General features: G+C 37.1%; 1 protein-coding gene across 5 annotated transcripts in view; it reads right to left on the reverse strand.

Annotated features, from left to right (window-relative positions):
* The window catches only part of INSC (INSC spindle orientation adaptor protein), a 126,176-nt gene that overhangs the window by 46,073 nt on the left and 62,964 nt on the right, over positions 1 to 17,139 (reverse strand). For 3 of the 5 annotated variants that reach the window (XM_053945834.1, XM_053945832.1, XM_053945836.1), the window contains 4 exons: positions 9,201 to 9,546; positions 8,632 to 8,684; positions 6,937 to 7,060; positions 4,614 to 4,727 (listed from right to left, as the gene is read on the reverse strand). In XM_053945834.1, the coding sequence (XP_053801809.1) occupies positions 4,614 to 4,727; positions 6,937 to 7,060; positions 8,632 to 8,684; positions 9,201 to 9,546 (637 nt within the window). Of the gene's footprint in view, positions 1 to 4,613; positions 4,728 to 6,936; positions 7,061 to 8,631; positions 8,685 to 9,200; positions 9,547 to 10,929; positions 11,182 to 17,139 lie in introns of those variants that run through there. The other 2 variants (XM_053945835.1, XM_053945837.1) reach the window with 2 other exon arrangements.

Genomic DNA, 17,139 nt, shown 5'->3' on the forward strand with positions numbered 1-17,139 from the left:
CCTTAATTAATTCCCAACACAGCTTGTAAACATATGCTTTAGCAAATTTCATATAACAAATGTAAATATATAAATAAATGCCAACAATGTTGCACTTCGTGTGGTGGGGTTTTTAAAATTATTTTTCATTTCAAAATGTGCTATCAGGTAGACTACATATGTCTTTTATGATGTAGGATCAGACATATGATGACGACAAAAGCATTTAAATTATTAATGACAGGTGAAAGCATTCAGCCTAAAGTGTTCAGATTACAGCAGTAAATTAAAAATAGTCGAAATCATGGACAAAGTGAAAAGTACAGCCCTTTTTAAAGGCTGTTTCCTTAGAGTCTGTTAAAAAATATTTTTAGATTCACAGAAATAATCTATTTTTTCCTCAGCCATTTTCTTCTCAATCATTATTTGAAAGCTCAACAGGTTATACTGACTTAAAACCCTGGGCTACCATTCTGATTCTGATCATACTTTATTCATTTTCAGAATTCTATATTTTTGTACTAGTTTTGCTTGAATACAGTAGAGAATAATAGAGGAAGCAAAGCCTTCTGTTCAGTTTAACAAAAAATTTATACCAAGTCATATAGAATTAGACAAAATTAACTCTTCAACATATTTTCTAGATAGAAGTTTTAGTTCACGTCTTTGCAGAGATATATGGAATATATCTCTGGATATATGAACATATGGCATCAGTGAAAAAAATAAGCTCACTGAAGTTTTTTAGGAGTAAAACTTATTTCTGGAATTGTAAAAAGCACTCGTGTCTGTTAATTTATATCTCGTACTGCTAGGTATAGCCTAATGCAGAAAGATATTTCTGAGCCTTTAAATTAAAAAAAGAGGCAGTACACTAACAAAATGTTTCAGTCATATTTATCCTTCTACAAAAGGATACTGATATTTCATCCAAGCAGTAATTAAATTATCTATTAAAAATATAGGGAAAAATATTTGAAAATTATTTATGTCATTCCTAAGCCAAAGGTAACAGTTTTGTTGGGGTTTTTTTTGCTTAAATTTCATTATCAATTTGAATTTTCCCACAGTTCAATTGAATCAGGGATGATCTGATCCTCTGTTTTAGCCATAATAAGCAGAGGTTTGTGGACAAATCTAGTAATGCTCAAGAGATGTTGGCATATTGTTTTAAGCATTTTCTGTGCCAAATGGGTGCCCTGATTTTGCCTTTGATGGACAGGAAGTGATTTATCACTGTATTTGTCAGGAGGAGATCTGTACTCTTTATTTTGTGCCTCGTGTGCCATTACTAAGCTGTAAAATATTGACCATGAGTAATGAACCAAGAGATCTGTAAGTGAAATATTGGATGGGAGGAAAATACTCAGCCTGATTCCATGGCTTGTCAAAACCAGTCCCCTCACTGGGATCAGAGCATTTCTCAGAATTTATTCACCTTTTTCAAGATTCATCCCCTGTATCTTTTGCAGTGATGTCAAACCATTCCATCTGACAGGGACATAGATAAATTGGTCAAGTGGGTAAACACTCAGAGGAGGAGAGGGACACTTGCTTTACTACGTGATGAGCTACTTCTATCCTATATTGGATTAACAGGAATTCAGTTTTGTGGGATGCTGTTCAGAAGGGCTAGTTTTAGGTAATAAAATCACCTGAAATACAATCACCAAAACTATGTGGATTGAGTGAATAAAGAGGGGAAGCAAAAAGGCAACTACTTCTAAGGTGGAATATTTTGTGGTTTCAGCCTGAAATGACAAGTGCAGTAAATACTCATCAAGGCTTTGACAACATTTACAATTATCTTGACATATGATCTCCAAAGATATCTTCATCATAAATAGTTGCTAGAAAAGGAGCTGGCATATAAAGAAGGTAAGGCAAGATGCATTAGAAGCTGCTCGGAGCAAATGACCTGCTGTACGGCCATAAGAAATTCCAATAGTCAAGTATTCTCCAGGGGAGCTGCTATGAGGTATGAATATCTTCATTTTTGTTCCTTTCTCTTTTACAAGCCTATTATCACAGCACTCTGTTCAGTACAGTTGGTATTGGACTCTATCATCAGTATTTTTTTTTAATTCTATATTCTTTATCATTCTATGACTTATTTATTGTAACTCGTAAACAGATTTTTACCAAGTCTTCTGGTTGTTACAAATTCAAATCTATTTATAACCCATTTGCTCCAAGTAATGCTAATTTTTTTATCCTGTCCATGCTACTACTCATTTTTGTTAGAGACCTTAGGCTTTATGTCTCTGACAGCTAGTGAGAACTACTACTGGCTGCCAGGGTGAGTCAGCAACATGATTTTTTCACAGCAGATTACAAAGTTACATGTAAAAAAGAAAGTGTCAAAGAATGCCTGTGGGTGGAATTAAATTACGGGTGATGCTTTATCATAGAGGGGAGTGTTTGATAGCCTTTTTTAATTTCTGTAAAATATTAGCAGGGGATGGGGGAGAAGGAGAGAAATGACTGAAACCCTTACCAAACTGTAAAATGAGAGACCAGCTCCTGTAATATTGTAGCTTTACAACACTATCCTGGTTCTTTTTTTTGCACCTCCAAGATGGGTGTGCTTTAGAGTTGTACCCTACAGCTTGGGACAGGAAAAAACCTAACAGCAGTGTTCCACAAGATCACACTTTGTCATGGAGAGTAAGACTTCAAGGTTACATGGACAAATTTGTTGAATTTCACTTTCACGGTAAGCAAATAATCAATCTCTCTGGCTACTTTTTATCAAGGATATTATGACAGCTCTTGAGGGAACTATAGATTCTATAAAAGATTTTGAGATCTTTGCATAACTTCAATCCTTTTTCACCCTTATAATGACTGAGAACAATTTCAGATTTTGTTGTTGTTGTTGTTGTTTATTTTTTGCTTGGAAATCACTCTGAATTTTTACTGTCGTAGGTAACCATTCATGTCATAGCTAACTTGAGCCAGTGCCCCTCTCTTCCTTTGTGCTTCAGAGATTGTGAAACCTGACACAAATGAAACTAGAATGACAGCACAAGCAACATTTATGTGTTATTTGGTCAAAAACTGCAAACTCCAAAAAGTCTGCAAACAATAAATAAAAGCATATTTTATTCATATTGGGAGCTTTTGGAAAGGTGCCAGTTAACCTCCAAAGCAAGCAAATCGCAGTGCTGTTAAGTTCCTTTGCCTGAACAGAGCTCTTTACCCATTTGACCCATTTGAAATTCTGGTCTGTTACAGAGCCTCTGCCCCCTTGGTCACTGATGCAGGTAACTGAGGCAGTGCAGAGGGTGAAGGATAATGGTCAGGCTGGACAAATGCACTTCCCAGTGCACAGGGCAGGCAGAGGCACAGGACAAGTGATGCAATCACCACGGTAATTTGGCAGCCAAACACCACTTAGGGTTCTTTGCATAAGGGGATGCATTTCCTCAGCTGTAAACCTGTGACACACCCAGGTTTTAGCAATATATTAACTTAGTGATTTATGAAAGGTCAGACTTCCCTTCTGCTAAGTTAAACTGTTATGGAAGTCAAAATTATAAAAAGCCCAAGACCAATTTTCTTTACTTTGTTAATTCTGCACTACCTCAATACTCAGCATTTTAACATTGGTTTTGGGCACCACTAAGTGGAGCTCAAATACCAGTTTAGAAAAAAATAAACCTCTCAGGCTGTTGAGACAAAATCCACTACAGGTTTCTGAGTCTGGCTCATTCTCAACCTTCAGAACAGAGGAGTACCTTTTATGGTATAAATATCCATCTAAAGGCACATCAGAAGTAATTAAATGCTGCTGTCTAACCCTGTGTCTGAGTGGGACAAGGAACTGGCATAGCACTCTACAAGTAGTTGCTGGGGGAGGGAGGTTTTCCTCTTTCTGCATGCCCCGTGGCTGTGATTATCCTATCCTCAACAAGACACATATTCCACAGTTCTCACTTCTTCAAGACCCAAGTGTCCTCAAAGGTGCAAAGTCTGCAGGGATTTCCAGTATCATGGATCTTGACAGAATGACTCATTTATACCAAAAGTTAGCACCAATGACTCAGTAAATGACAACACACACTGACAGAAGTAAATGCAATGATGAGTCTTTTGTAAAAGGATAATAATTAAGGCAAAGTATTTATAAATTTACATCTTTAGTAATATCTCTAACCCTCCTGTATATACAGCCGAAGAGGTCTTACTGTTTCTCTGCACAGTCGGCCACAGCAAAGTAAAGTTTCCATTGTAAAGTTTCTCTCCATTTACATGACTGGTATTTTAAAAGTACTGTCAGGAGAGACACTAAAAAAGTTACCGAAATTATGGAGTAATAATACCTCAGATAGCACAAAGACAACTGCAGCTGCAGCAATGATGAGAGCAGTGCCTGTTGGAGCAGACCATCCTACTGAAGCTGCTTGCACAGGCATTGGGCATTATTAAATTAAAAATCAGAGGGATGTGATCCTCTTTAGGAAAAAAACCTCTAATGTGATAGTTGTGGTGGTAAACTCTGTAGAGTACGACTTGCAAAAGCACCACAAGAAGAGAAAAAAGTGGTTTCTCTGAGTAAATTTTGTTTCTCTTTAGTGAAATTAGTTTCTTGTATTGCTAGTTTGCTTTGGATTACTCCATGCATCCCTTACCTTGGCTATGATGCGGCAGAGGTGAGCTCCTTCCTGGGCAAGGCTGAATAAACTGCCGATGGCCGACTCTGTGACATACAGACTGCCTGAGAGCTCTATCTGCCTCAGCAGGTTCTGGGGGATACAGGACAAAAAGTGGGGGAGTCAGACTGACAACACACATTTATCATTGCATTTGAGTAGATGGAACCAAGGACAGGGAGATTTAAAAATAAATATTAACAGGGTAAGACAATGGGTACGTGCATGAGAAAGGGCAGTATGGAACCCTTCTATTTAGTAAATATTAATAATATTTAGTTATTGTGCTTGGTCTGGGATTGAACCAGAATTTTCAGAAGGCAACCTATTTAGTTAGTATAGAGGCTGAATCACATGGTGATACAAGATTTCCACCTTATTTATAAGCAATATTGCTACACCCTGTCTTACACTACCTTCTAAGGCTCTGGGTTCATCACTACTCAGTCAAAACGTCATTGACAAATAGACATTCTTATAAAGAAATATAGTTTATTTCTCCAGTGTAGGAAAAAGATTAAATATTTTTAATCATTGCAAATAACTGTCTTGCCTTTGCACTTATGTCACTGCAGCTTTAGAGAAGCACAGCTGTGAAAAGAACATGAAGTCTATTTCATTTTATGTTTCTGAAAAAAGACACAGAATCACTAGAGTAATTAATTCTATTTCCTAGGAGGAGGAAGGTAAGCATTTTTGTATTTAATCCAACTTTGAAAGAAATGCAAGGAAGCATCCCATGTTTTACACTGTTATTTATACAAAATTCAATTACCTTGCCTTTAGAGGCTCTGTTCTTCCACCTTTAGCATTAGAAAAATGCTCCATAATAATGCATTAGAAAAATGCTCCATAAAAGACATAGCTTGAGAGTTCACCATTTGATATGGACCTATCCTGAATTAAATCCTGATACACTGATTAGAAAAAAAAAGCTCTTTACACAATTTAAGCTGAAATTTCTCACAGAGACACTTAGTCTGCTTCAGAGCAGCAAACTATCCCCAGACATGGGGTTTTATGGCAGAAATGTGAACAGAGCCTGACCAAATGGCTCAGAAAACTGTTCATAAAATAATTTTTAGTAATGAGTTCTACATCCTTCAGTCACACAAATACACGCAAGATGATGTGGCATCAATAATTCCACTCCCTTAAAAGAAAAAGGGAGTAAGATTTCAGGTGTGTCAGTAGGTGCTCAAAGGCAGAAATATCAGCAGTGAAGAACTGCTCTTCAGACTGAAAAGAATAAACATCTTAACGATGGTAACCTACTCACTGAATTTGAAATATGCAAAGTTATTTACACACTTCAACTCATACATTTCATGGAGTTCTCATAAATACCAACCAAAGAGCATTAGGAGGTAGCTTGTTACTTTGACTGTAATTCTGCAAATATATTTAGGGTAGTCTTACCTCCTGTTAATAACGCTGCAAAACTAGAAGGGATTTTTCTGAAACCACCACAACTTTTTTATTGCCATCTTAACACATCAGGGTATGTTAGAGTTTAACCAATAGCATGCATTAATTTTGTTTTGTCACTGTAATAAATACTTTTTAACCATTTTTGTTCACTAAGCCTCTCGTTTCCTCTTTTTCTGCTGCAACAACACAAAATCACAGCATAACATCATCTCTAAAACATGGGCAAATTATTTCAGCAGAATTACATTTGAGGTTTTTATATGTGAGAAAGGGGAGGGAGGGAGGGAGGGAGGGAGGGAGGGAGGGAGGGTAAGAGGTTGGCTAGACTTGCAAATTGCTATTATTACAATAGTGATCTAATGGAAAAAAACTAATGAATTTGCCACCTCAAAAATAATTACTCAGTGTATTTCACAGAACCAGAATCACAGAATGGGTAAGGCTGGAAGGGACAATCAGAAGCCATCATTTAGATGCCTTGCAAGAAAGAGACATCAAGAAAAATAAGTAATATGTTGAGCCAAAATATAATTTTGTTTGGGATTTGAGGTTATTTGAGAATACAAACATCTAAGTCACATTATAACATATTTCAGTTAACTGATGATAAGTTTGTTGAAAATTAAGAGCTATAATTCTAATTCTCCTCCTAATCACAGAATTATAGAATGGCTTGGGTTGGAAGGGGCCTCTAAAATAATTTAGTTGCCATCTCCCTGCCATGAGCAGGGACACCTTCCACTAGATCAGGTTCCTCAGAAGCCCCATCCAACCCAGCCTTGAATCCTTAATGGATGGTTGCCCTCAAGAGCCAACAATTTTGGAAGATTTTTTTTTTTTCTTTTTGAGCTTTTTTTAACTACAAACTAACCTGTGCTTCTTGTGTTAAAACCAGCTCTATCAATTGGCCAAAATATTGGGCCACGGTTGTGAGTGTTTCGTTAACACAAGATTTCATGGACTTCAGTATCTCTTCATCTTCAGTCTGTAAGCACCTGAAAAGAAAGAGATGAGAAAGGGATGAAGGAAAAAAAGATGCAAAAGACCTGGATTGTCAGAGGTGAGCCCCATGTTAATCACAGGAATTGGAATTCAGCTGTTCACAAGGACTTTGTGTCATTAGCATCATTCCAGACTTCAATCAAAGCTTTGTCTATACAGAGTAAATACACCATGAAAGGATGGACACTACTGAATAATTTTGGGATCACAATTTACCTCACCGACTGCAGGCCAAATTTTGCCGCAGATGCTGTGTTTTTATACAGTGCAGCACTGCTCTTTTCCTCTTATGCTGATAGTTTCGCTCTTGGATGCCTGCATTTCAACTGCAGCTGTGAATATCCTCCTATCTTTCATAATCAATATTTCAGTGATTTTTATTTCTTTACCTTGTCATAGTTTAATGATATCAGGATAAGGATGAACAAAGAAATGTGTGCCCAGATGAGTTAAATAGCATAATCAAAAATAAAATTTGGCCCTCTCTACAGAAAGATACGTAAAGCACCTTTACAGAGTTAGTACAGTTATCCTGTAACCAGTGATGTTTGGCTATAATTGAAGAAATGAGATAAAGATGGAAAACTTTATGCAATTCAAATGAAATAAATACTTCCTCACAGCAACACATTCATTTGTATTGTCAAAATATCCTCCACTCAAGCAGGCCATTTTAAAGGAAGATATAGTTTGGGTGATCAGGTTTCAGCTTTACCTGTCAGACACCTATATCAATTTTTTGTCAAAAAAGACAAGAAGGGAGATGGCTGATTTAGGGCAGACACTTTGAGATTGGAGCTCATTATTAAATCCATGTGTCTTATAGTAAAATATAAAATACAAATGTGAGCTCTGTGGGTTTGGCATAAAGCAATAGTGCTCCAAAAAAATGTTATTTCCTGGTAATTAGATGGTGCTTTTTTCCCTGATGATATCCTCAAAACAGAATGACTTACACAATGTTTAAAGTAAACCAAAAAAGAGTGATTGAACTGTGCTGGGGGAAACGGGTAACTTATGTTAGAAAGCGGAAATAGCATGAGAATTACAGAGATTTTTATTTTCCAGTCTCAGCATTCCAGAGTACAGGGAGATGAGTAGACCTACAACTACAATTTAAAGGAATGTGTATTTACTTCCTTTTGATTTACAATACATGGATATGTTCATACAGGAACACGTAGTAACAGTCTCAAAATCCAAGTTTTCACACCAGCTGAAATCCTGACTCAACAGAACTAGAAGGGAACTTCGTCACCAATCTCTGTCACAGCCAGACTTTCTCCTTTGATGTCTAAAAGTCCTGAAAAATCCACTTGTGTGTAACTTTGCATCCATGTCAGATTCTTTGTGCAACAGCAGATCCCATCTTTCATGAGGATGCATTTCAGGTAAAAGCAACTCATTTCATCCACCAGAAATTAACATTTAGAAAGGCTTGCAGAGTTACAGCAGCCTAGTTCAAACAATTGAGGAGGTGCCTATGGATTTGTGCTTCTCATTAGGAGTTCTACAACACAATAAAACAGCAAAATTAATATTTCAACTACAAAATTCAAGTTACCTTTCTGTGAATGCTGTAAATTCTGAACACTTGTCTATTAAGAGTTTTTCAAGCTGTAGAGAGAACAAGAGAAAGTGGTTTTAAAGTTATATCCATACATACAATTGCTTTACAAAAATAGATAATCCTTGTTTGTTAATTGAAAACTCTCTCAAAACATAGTATTTCATATGAACATCCTTCATCTACTTTTCTGAATAAAACTGGCAGAGATAAAACTGAGGTTTACAAAAAAAAAAAAAAAGTAGCATTTTCTACATTTTAAATGCAAAGAAACTCACAGATGGGGTGTCAAAATACTTTAGTTCTGTAGTCCTCAAAAGCAAAACATTTTTTCTATGCAATTTGTCAACATTATTAACATTCAGAATAGCCTATGATAAAATAGGATCCAAAGTAAGTCAAGAAGATTTCCATTGCTGAAAAGGGATTGGAAAGTCTTAAACAATGGACCAGTACCAGTATGTAAGAATTTCTTACAGATTGCTTAAAGCAAGTTTTAATTATTACAATAAAATAAAAATTCAAAAAGAGAGAGAAGCGTGACATCAGGTAAGGCATTCTCTCACCTGGTGCATTTCTTCTGAAGAACTCCTGGTGAAGGTGTTGTACTCATTTATCATGGAATGTACATGGCAGTTGACTCTCACTGTCATGCTGTGGACCCTCTGCCACCTGTTCTTCTCCAGCTTCTGAGTAATCCTGGTCAACTCAGTGCTGATGATCCAAGCTCTCTTTAGCAAGAGCTGCAAGTTATCACAAGTGCTGTACTGTGAGGAGAGAATGAGTTCATTTTGTTCATCCTTCTCAATGCTGATGGGCTTGGACTGGAGAATGCACATACATTCGCAGTCTGTCATCAGCTTCAAGTCTTCCATCCATCGCTGAACAGAGTCCACCTGGATTAGGTGCATGCTGGAAGGCAGAGAGAGGGAAGAATGAGGTAAAGCAAAACAACCTTAGAATAACCACCAGCAGCACCACACAGCTGGTGGTAACCAGCTGTAACCACACACACCCCAACTACTAGATTGCAATTGATTGACCAAAGGCAAATAATTGAACAAACAACTTGCTTGCAGTAACACAGTGACATGTTTAGCTCTTTATTCCAAAAACAAGTTCTGGATTTCTAATAATTTTTATACAACATACCCCGCTATAAAATTATGTCTGAAAAATCAGTGGGTATTAGAAATAAATAAAAAGGTTTTGGTTGTGGTTTTGGGGGGAAATGTTTCTTGTACATTCAGAGTTTTATATGGGAGAAGGAGCAAAATTATGGGTGTGTTTGCCTGTTGTTTATGGGACTATCAGGTTTTCCTAGACACTTGGCCTATCAAGTGCTTAAAATGAAATTTTACCTTGCAGCATCTCTCCAAAGCCCTTCCAAACTTATGCAGCCAAAAAAGACAGTGAACAATACTGCAATATTTGTTCTATGTCATAAACCCTAGAACTAGAGCTGGATTCTACTTCCTGACCAGACCTTTACCTTCCCCCTTATTTCTCATTGTTCTCTGTACATTTTGCACACTGACTTCCAAAGTACATTTTTTACATGACAACAAACATAATGTGAACCAGCAAGGCTGAAAAGCTCCTTGACAAGTGTACCCTGACACAAGGGCAGTGAACCTGCATTTTGTGCCCTTGCACCCTCCAGCCAGTAAAATGTGGTACCTGAGGCAGAAGTTGCACTGATTCGGAACTCATTTTTTGAGGGATCACAAATTTCATCGAGTCTCAAGATGAAGATGCCTAAATTTTTTTCTTATAAGGCACCCAGATCCTAATAAAAATATCTTAATCCTCACCCCAACCTTGCTAAAATTTTCCAAAGAATTGAAAATAAAAGGTAAAGAAGAGATTAGATTAAGTGAAAGCAAGAGAAAATGGATTTAACTATTTTTTTTCAAACTTCTATTGGTATCCTACAGTTAATGTGACAGATTAGTCATAGTAGATTGTTGTCTACCTTCTGGATACAAGTGCAGATTTTATTATACTATACCAGAAAGGACAAAAAGAAAGTCCCTATTCTTTTAATTCAGATACTGATTTATTGCAACTCAGCAGTAACATTCTATGCTGTTATATAAAGCCTTCCTGCTAGAATAAAATCTGCAATCACATTAGCTAAGCTAAGGAGGACCAGGTGGAAGCCTTTTTCAAATCTTGTGCTTCCATTTATATCGTGAGTACCAGCTGAACTCAAGAAATCTCCTGCCAGACCACTCCAGTAATATTCCATAAATAAACAAAATGTATTTACATATACAGGAAAAAGAGGCTCACCTCAAGTATCATTTCATGTAAACTGACAGCAAACAAGATACAAGAGATCAGTTTCATTGATCCAATCTCCCTTTTCACAATATACGATGAAACTACTTTTAATTTTGAACTTTACAGGCTACTGCTATTTAAGGTCTTTATTTCACTCAGCTCTGAATATTGTGTAATTGCATTTCATGATCGATTGAGGCCCATTTTCTTCTTGCTATGTGTAGTCTCCTTATTGCCTTTTTGGATCTGAAGCAAGGTTTCCTAATAAACAAAAACAACAACTTTAGAAGTTTGAGACCATGATTTATAACAATATGCGTAGTTTGCATGCAGAACAGGATAAACTCATTTGACACAGAGTAATGTATCTTTCATTTTCAAAGTGCACTGTGATGATTAATTAAATTTCTGTTTAGTAAGTAGAAATAAACTTCTACATTCTAAATACATATGGACAAAAAGCTAGAATAGAAAGTTAGTGAGGAAAAAAAAAACAACAAGAAAAAAAGTAATTAATATTTCCTTTAGTCCCAAAAAGCCATTCTTCACTCTAAGGAGAAAAAAAAAGAGGTAATAAGAATTGCACAAGGAAAAAAAAATAGATGTTAAAGAAACTCTCCTTGTTCTATTCCTACTAATTGCCATAAGTACAACTGTAGAATGTAGGATATTTTTTCACTGAAACTTAATATTCCTTAACTGACAAGAGCAAAAAATGATACCATTCATCTCCTTCTAGAGGACCACAGAAAACTCCCCCTGCTTACTGTTAGCTTTTATGACACATTGTCCTTTAAATTAGACACACATCATTATCACTCAAATGAAACGCATAAATTATTCACCTTCATCCAAGTCTCACTGCATGTGGAGAAAATTTTCTTAAGCATTCTGCAGATGAATTTGTAGACTCATTTTTTACATATTAAAATGAGGAAAGCAAAAAATTGTGATCATCCCTAATTAGCTATTAAGAATCATATTCCAGATGGCATTTACTGAGCTCAAAAACAAGTTGGAAATTTCCATTTTGTCTCCCCATTACTGAAAAAAAAATCTTATGCCTACAAAATAAAAACAACCATAATGGTTCAGACAAAAAAAAAAAACCCAAACAAACTCTGTTTAGCCCATTATCCTGGTCCCAACATGCCATTAGGAGATGCATAAGGAAAGATTATAAGAAGTGTGGCAAGAGCTGAGCAACCCCTCCTTCCCATCTTCTGGCAATTAGTGGTTTAGAAACTTCCTCAGCCAGAAGTTGCGTCTGAGTAGGATGTTTTTACAGTTCAGGAAACAAAAGCAGCCATTAATCCCTTTTTGAACTCAGTTAAACTTTTGGCCTTTGCAACATCTAATGGCAGTGTCTCACATTGTGTATTTTTTTATATGAAAAAAAGTGTTTCTTAGTGTTTATTTTAAACTTGCTGCCCAGAGATATGAACACAAATACTTTACTTACTATATTCTAAGAGATACTGTAAATGAAATTATGGTTCTGTATTCACTCTCTTCACGCAATACATTATTTTGTTTGCTCTACCCAATCTTCTCTAGGTTATTTTATTTTCATGGTGTCGAAACTCATTCTATCTAGTCTGTCCCCCTATAGACAGTATTTCAGCCTTCTGATAATTCACTTACTCTTCCCACCTTTTCAAAAAGCTTTTTCTGTTTCCCTATGTCCCAAAATGTGATGGGGAAAACAGGACACAATATACAAGATTCAGGTAAATTTATACATTTGAAACACATTTTTTTTACAGTCCCTATTTTCCACCAATTCATAAAATAATTTTTTTTTACTAAAGTTTTTTCCAGAGAGCTGTTTCATTTTTTACCTTTCTGAAAATACACTTATTTTGATTTCAGAATCTTTTCCATGACTGTTAATACATAATGTAGTGTTCACTATACATGTGAAGAAAGAAATTGTGTTTCAGTTCCCTTTACCTCCTCACATGTACTGCTTTATGTTCATTAACGCATAATTTCTTCTAGCATTTTACAGTCCTGTATTGTCCTGCTTTTATAACAATTTTTCAGGTCATTAAATACATTAAACAAGATTTGCTCAAGCGTAAGAGACCTCACTGGTGTGATTTCCCACAGATCTCTCTAATTTAGCAAAAGTATCTGGTTAACTGGCTCAGACCCTGATGTTTATAGAATCATAGAATCATTTAGGTTGGAAAATCATCAGGTCCAACCATTAACCCAGCACTGCCAGATCCATCACTTAATCCTGTCTTTAAGTGCCATTTCTACATAGCCTTTAAATACCTCCAGGGACGGTGACTCAAGCACATCCATGAGGAGTCCATTCCAGTGCTTGACAACACTTCCAGTGAAGAAATTTTCCCTAATTTTCAATCTAAACCTCCCCTGGGTTACTTTAGGGCCATTTCTTCTTGTCCTATCACTGGTTATTTGGGAGAAGAGATCAGCCCCCACCTTGCTCCATCCTTCTTCCAGATAGTAATAAAAAGAGAACTGTTCCTCCTCAGCCTCCTCCTCTCCAGGCTGAACACCCCCAGCTCCCTCAGCTGCTCATCACAGGACTTGTGCTCCAGACCCTTCCCCAGCTCTACTGCCCTTCTCTGGACAAGCTCCAGCCCCTCAATGTCTTTCTTACAGTGAGGGGCCCAGAACTGGACACAGCACTTGAGGTGTGGCCTCACCAGTGCCCAGCACAGGGGACAATCCCTGCCCTGCTCCTGCAGGACACAATATTCATCCACGCCATGAGCAGCCAGTTTCTCCAGCAGAATGCTGTGGGAAACAGCTTCAAGGTCTTTCCTGCAGTTCAGGCAGACAGACAACAGCTACAACCTTTCCCTCATCTGCTAAGTGGGTCACCTTGTCAGAGGAGGTCAGGTTGGTCAAGCAGGACCTGCCTTGTCTGAACCCCTGTCTGAACCCCTGGTTGCCCAGTTGTGCTGCATGATGGCACCCAGGATGACCTGCTCCATGACTTCCCTGGTTCTGAGGTCAAGCTGACAGGTCTGTAGCTCTCTGGATGCACCTTGTGGCTCTTCTGGAAGACAAGCGTCACATTGACTAAAAAGCAGCCACCTGGGACCTCTCCATACAGAGAGGTGTGCTGGTAAATGATGGAAAGTGGCCCAGTGAGCACTCCTACCAGGACCCTCAGTATCTTTTGGTAGATCCCATCCATCCCATAGACTTTTGTGATTATTTCCCCTTGGAATATGGTGGCTTCATTCTGTTCCCTGCCCATCTTCCATCTCAGGGGGCTGAGAAGCTGCAGAACAGCTGATCTTACTATGAAAGATTGAGGCAAGAAGGCATTGGATGCCCTGAGCCTTTTCTCGTCCTGTCACCATGCTTTTCCCCCACAGCCAATAGATGGGCAGGTCCTCCTTAGCCTCCCTTTTGTTGCCAATGTATTTATAGAAACATTTTTTATTGTTTTTTACAGCAGTAGCCAGATTAATTCTGGTTGGGCTTAACCAATCTAATTTTCTCCCTGCATAACCCCATGGCATCCTTGTAGCTCACACAAGTGGCTCTCCCTTTCTTCCAAAGCCTTTTTTTTCCCTGAATTCCAGACAAGGCTTTCTGTTCAGCCAGGCCAGACTTCTTCCCCATGGGCTCATCTTTTGGCAGCACATGGTCACAGACTGCTCCTGTGCCTTTAGGATTTCCTTCTTGAAAAGGAGATGTATACATACATAGATGGATAGTAGTTACCCACTAGTTAAAATTAGTATGCCATGGTATATTGGCAAAAAAAAGCAATTTATTTAGACTGTACATTATAAAAGTGGTATTTAATGTAAAAACAGTTGTAAAAATAATTCAGTGCAAAAAGAAAATTCAAGAGAAAGTCTCCAACATTCCTTAAAAACCATTCTGGTTTACTTGAGGTTGTAAAGTATTTGACACAGTTTTCAAGAGCACTCAACTGAACTTGACTAAGAAGCAATTTGAATACTCTGAATTCTAGTGTGCTTTCCAAAAAACATAGTCTTTAAAAAATTGTGTCATTTGGAAAAAATCCTCTGGTGTCAGTGGCTGGGGCCAGCTTAGAGCAACAGCCTGTTGCTCTAAAAGTGTTACTTCAAAAGATGTTTGGCCTTGTTTAATATAGATGTTTCTGCACTACATAACACATTGCAGGTAAATTTCATCCTGGGTAAAGACATTAAAAATATACTCCTAATTTAAATATCTATGATATTCAAAGTTCTCTTACCAGCATTTCTCTTCCCCCTCCCTCCCCCTTTTTTTTTTTTTTTTGTTATTTTCTATCATCTCTTAAGTAGTTTGTTAACTAACAAATCAAGATTTTTAGGATAGACAAGGTAGATTGATATCAAAATGATTGATCTCTCTCATGTTGGTGTTACAGGAACACAAAAGTCAGGAGTTAATGACTAGATCATTTGTTTAATATTTCCATCTTGAAGCTCTTTACCACCATTTTACTGGCAGCACATATACTTCTGTTTTAAATTGCAAATGTTATAATGAAAAAGAGTTATACCTCCAATTTAGCACTGAGTTTCACTAAGTGCAAAAGTTTCATGTTTTATAACATTGTGTCAAAGTCGGAGCTGATCAATTCATGTGAATAATTCCAGTGGTCATATTTATAAAGTGTAGAGACTTCTGCTCAGTCAAATTATGTTTCCAAGGCTTCTTAGCCTTTTTATGCATTTTCACCTAATATGACAGATTTATTACCAATCCCAATGATAGCATTTAGTACTGCTTCCAGATAAGCCTATGGTGAAAGTCAATGCCAAATCTTACAACTGTATGCAAATTTATTATTCTAATTAGTGGTAGGTAGTTAATTGGCAACAAACAACCTATTGAATGAATTTCACCCCTCTTTGAACATAAATAATCTCTATTTTTTTTCTAATTCATCTTTTCAGAATTATTCATGGGTATGCAATATAAACAGGGCCAATTTCCACATCAGTACAATGGCCAGCAGAACTCATCTCTCACTGGAAGGAAAGAGTGAAGAGCCATAGAGACAGTGCTCATTTTTCTTCAATTGCTTTACATGATACTAATCACATAAAAGAGCCCTGTAGATACACAATATTGTATTTGCACTGATTTGGGCAAAATTTCATAGAGCTAGCTAGAGAGGTAACTTAAAACACACAGAGTACCTTCAAGGTAGATAAGAATCAGATTTCTGTTTTTTGAGTGCACTTACTGTGTAGACCATTCCTAAGGTAATAGAATCCTACAAATATTTAAGTTTGGTACTCGATGCGGCATGATAAAAGTACAGCCAGATGGTTTGCAGGGTACTCTTTTTTTTCTCCTCTTATTTTTACCTACTTCTCCAATGGAACACTAGCAACAACTTCACTGTGACAAAAGATGACTTCAGTATGAATTATTTAAACCTTTAGAACACAAGGATAAAATCTAGTTTCTAGGTTTTTAAACAAGTGAACAGGTATATTGAAAGGGTTCTTTTAATTAGCCTCAATGATTACTCAATTGTTACAGTTACCAAAATCTAACAGCTTCTCCTAAATTAAGTCAGTAATGGCTAATGCAGAATTACCCAAAGATTACCATTGTAGAAAAGTCTATAAAAAAAGTAAAAACCCAGTAATCACTTGTAATATATAAGATATGATGTGTGAACTTACAGTTGCTCCATCACGCCTCTTTAAAAGGCCATATAAATAATTTAGTGTTAAATGCTGCACCACTGTTCTCCTCAGATCTTTACGTTTTTCTGAGAAATGCTCACTGTAAGTTGTCCCTCTGAAGATGTCTGGAAATATTATACCAGCCTGGAATTGCTGGCATACTGCAGAACTTAGGGAAGTCACTGTGTAAAATGAAAGACTAACTAAGCCTGATGATTAGTTTATGTAAAGTCTAGGACTAACTTCTCATACACTAATTTTCTGGACATGGGAATAGTTTAAGTACGTCCCGTCCTATCCAGCCTTCATAAGCTGAAGGGACATTGAGGCACTGTTCCAGCTGGTTTCGAGGAGTTTTACTTCCTGCCTAGCACATTGAATTGCTAAAACACAAGCCACTGAGTTCACAGAAGTTAAAGACCACGGTAAAAGAATGCAATTTCCTGAGAGAAAGGAGGAAAATGCAAAAAAGCCCCACTATCAGCAAGTTAATGACATTATAAGGCTGTTAATTGGCCTCTTTCCAGACAAAGCTGAACAAAGAATATGCTATTATTGTCACAATGCT

This window comes from Vidua chalybeata, chromosome 6, assembly GCF_026979565.1.
Source record: "Vidua chalybeata isolate OUT-0048 chromosome 6, bVidCha1 merged haplotype, whole genome shotgun sequence".
Classification (NCBI taxonomy): domain Eukaryota; kingdom Metazoa; phylum Chordata; class Aves; order Passeriformes; family Viduidae; genus Vidua; species Vidua chalybeata.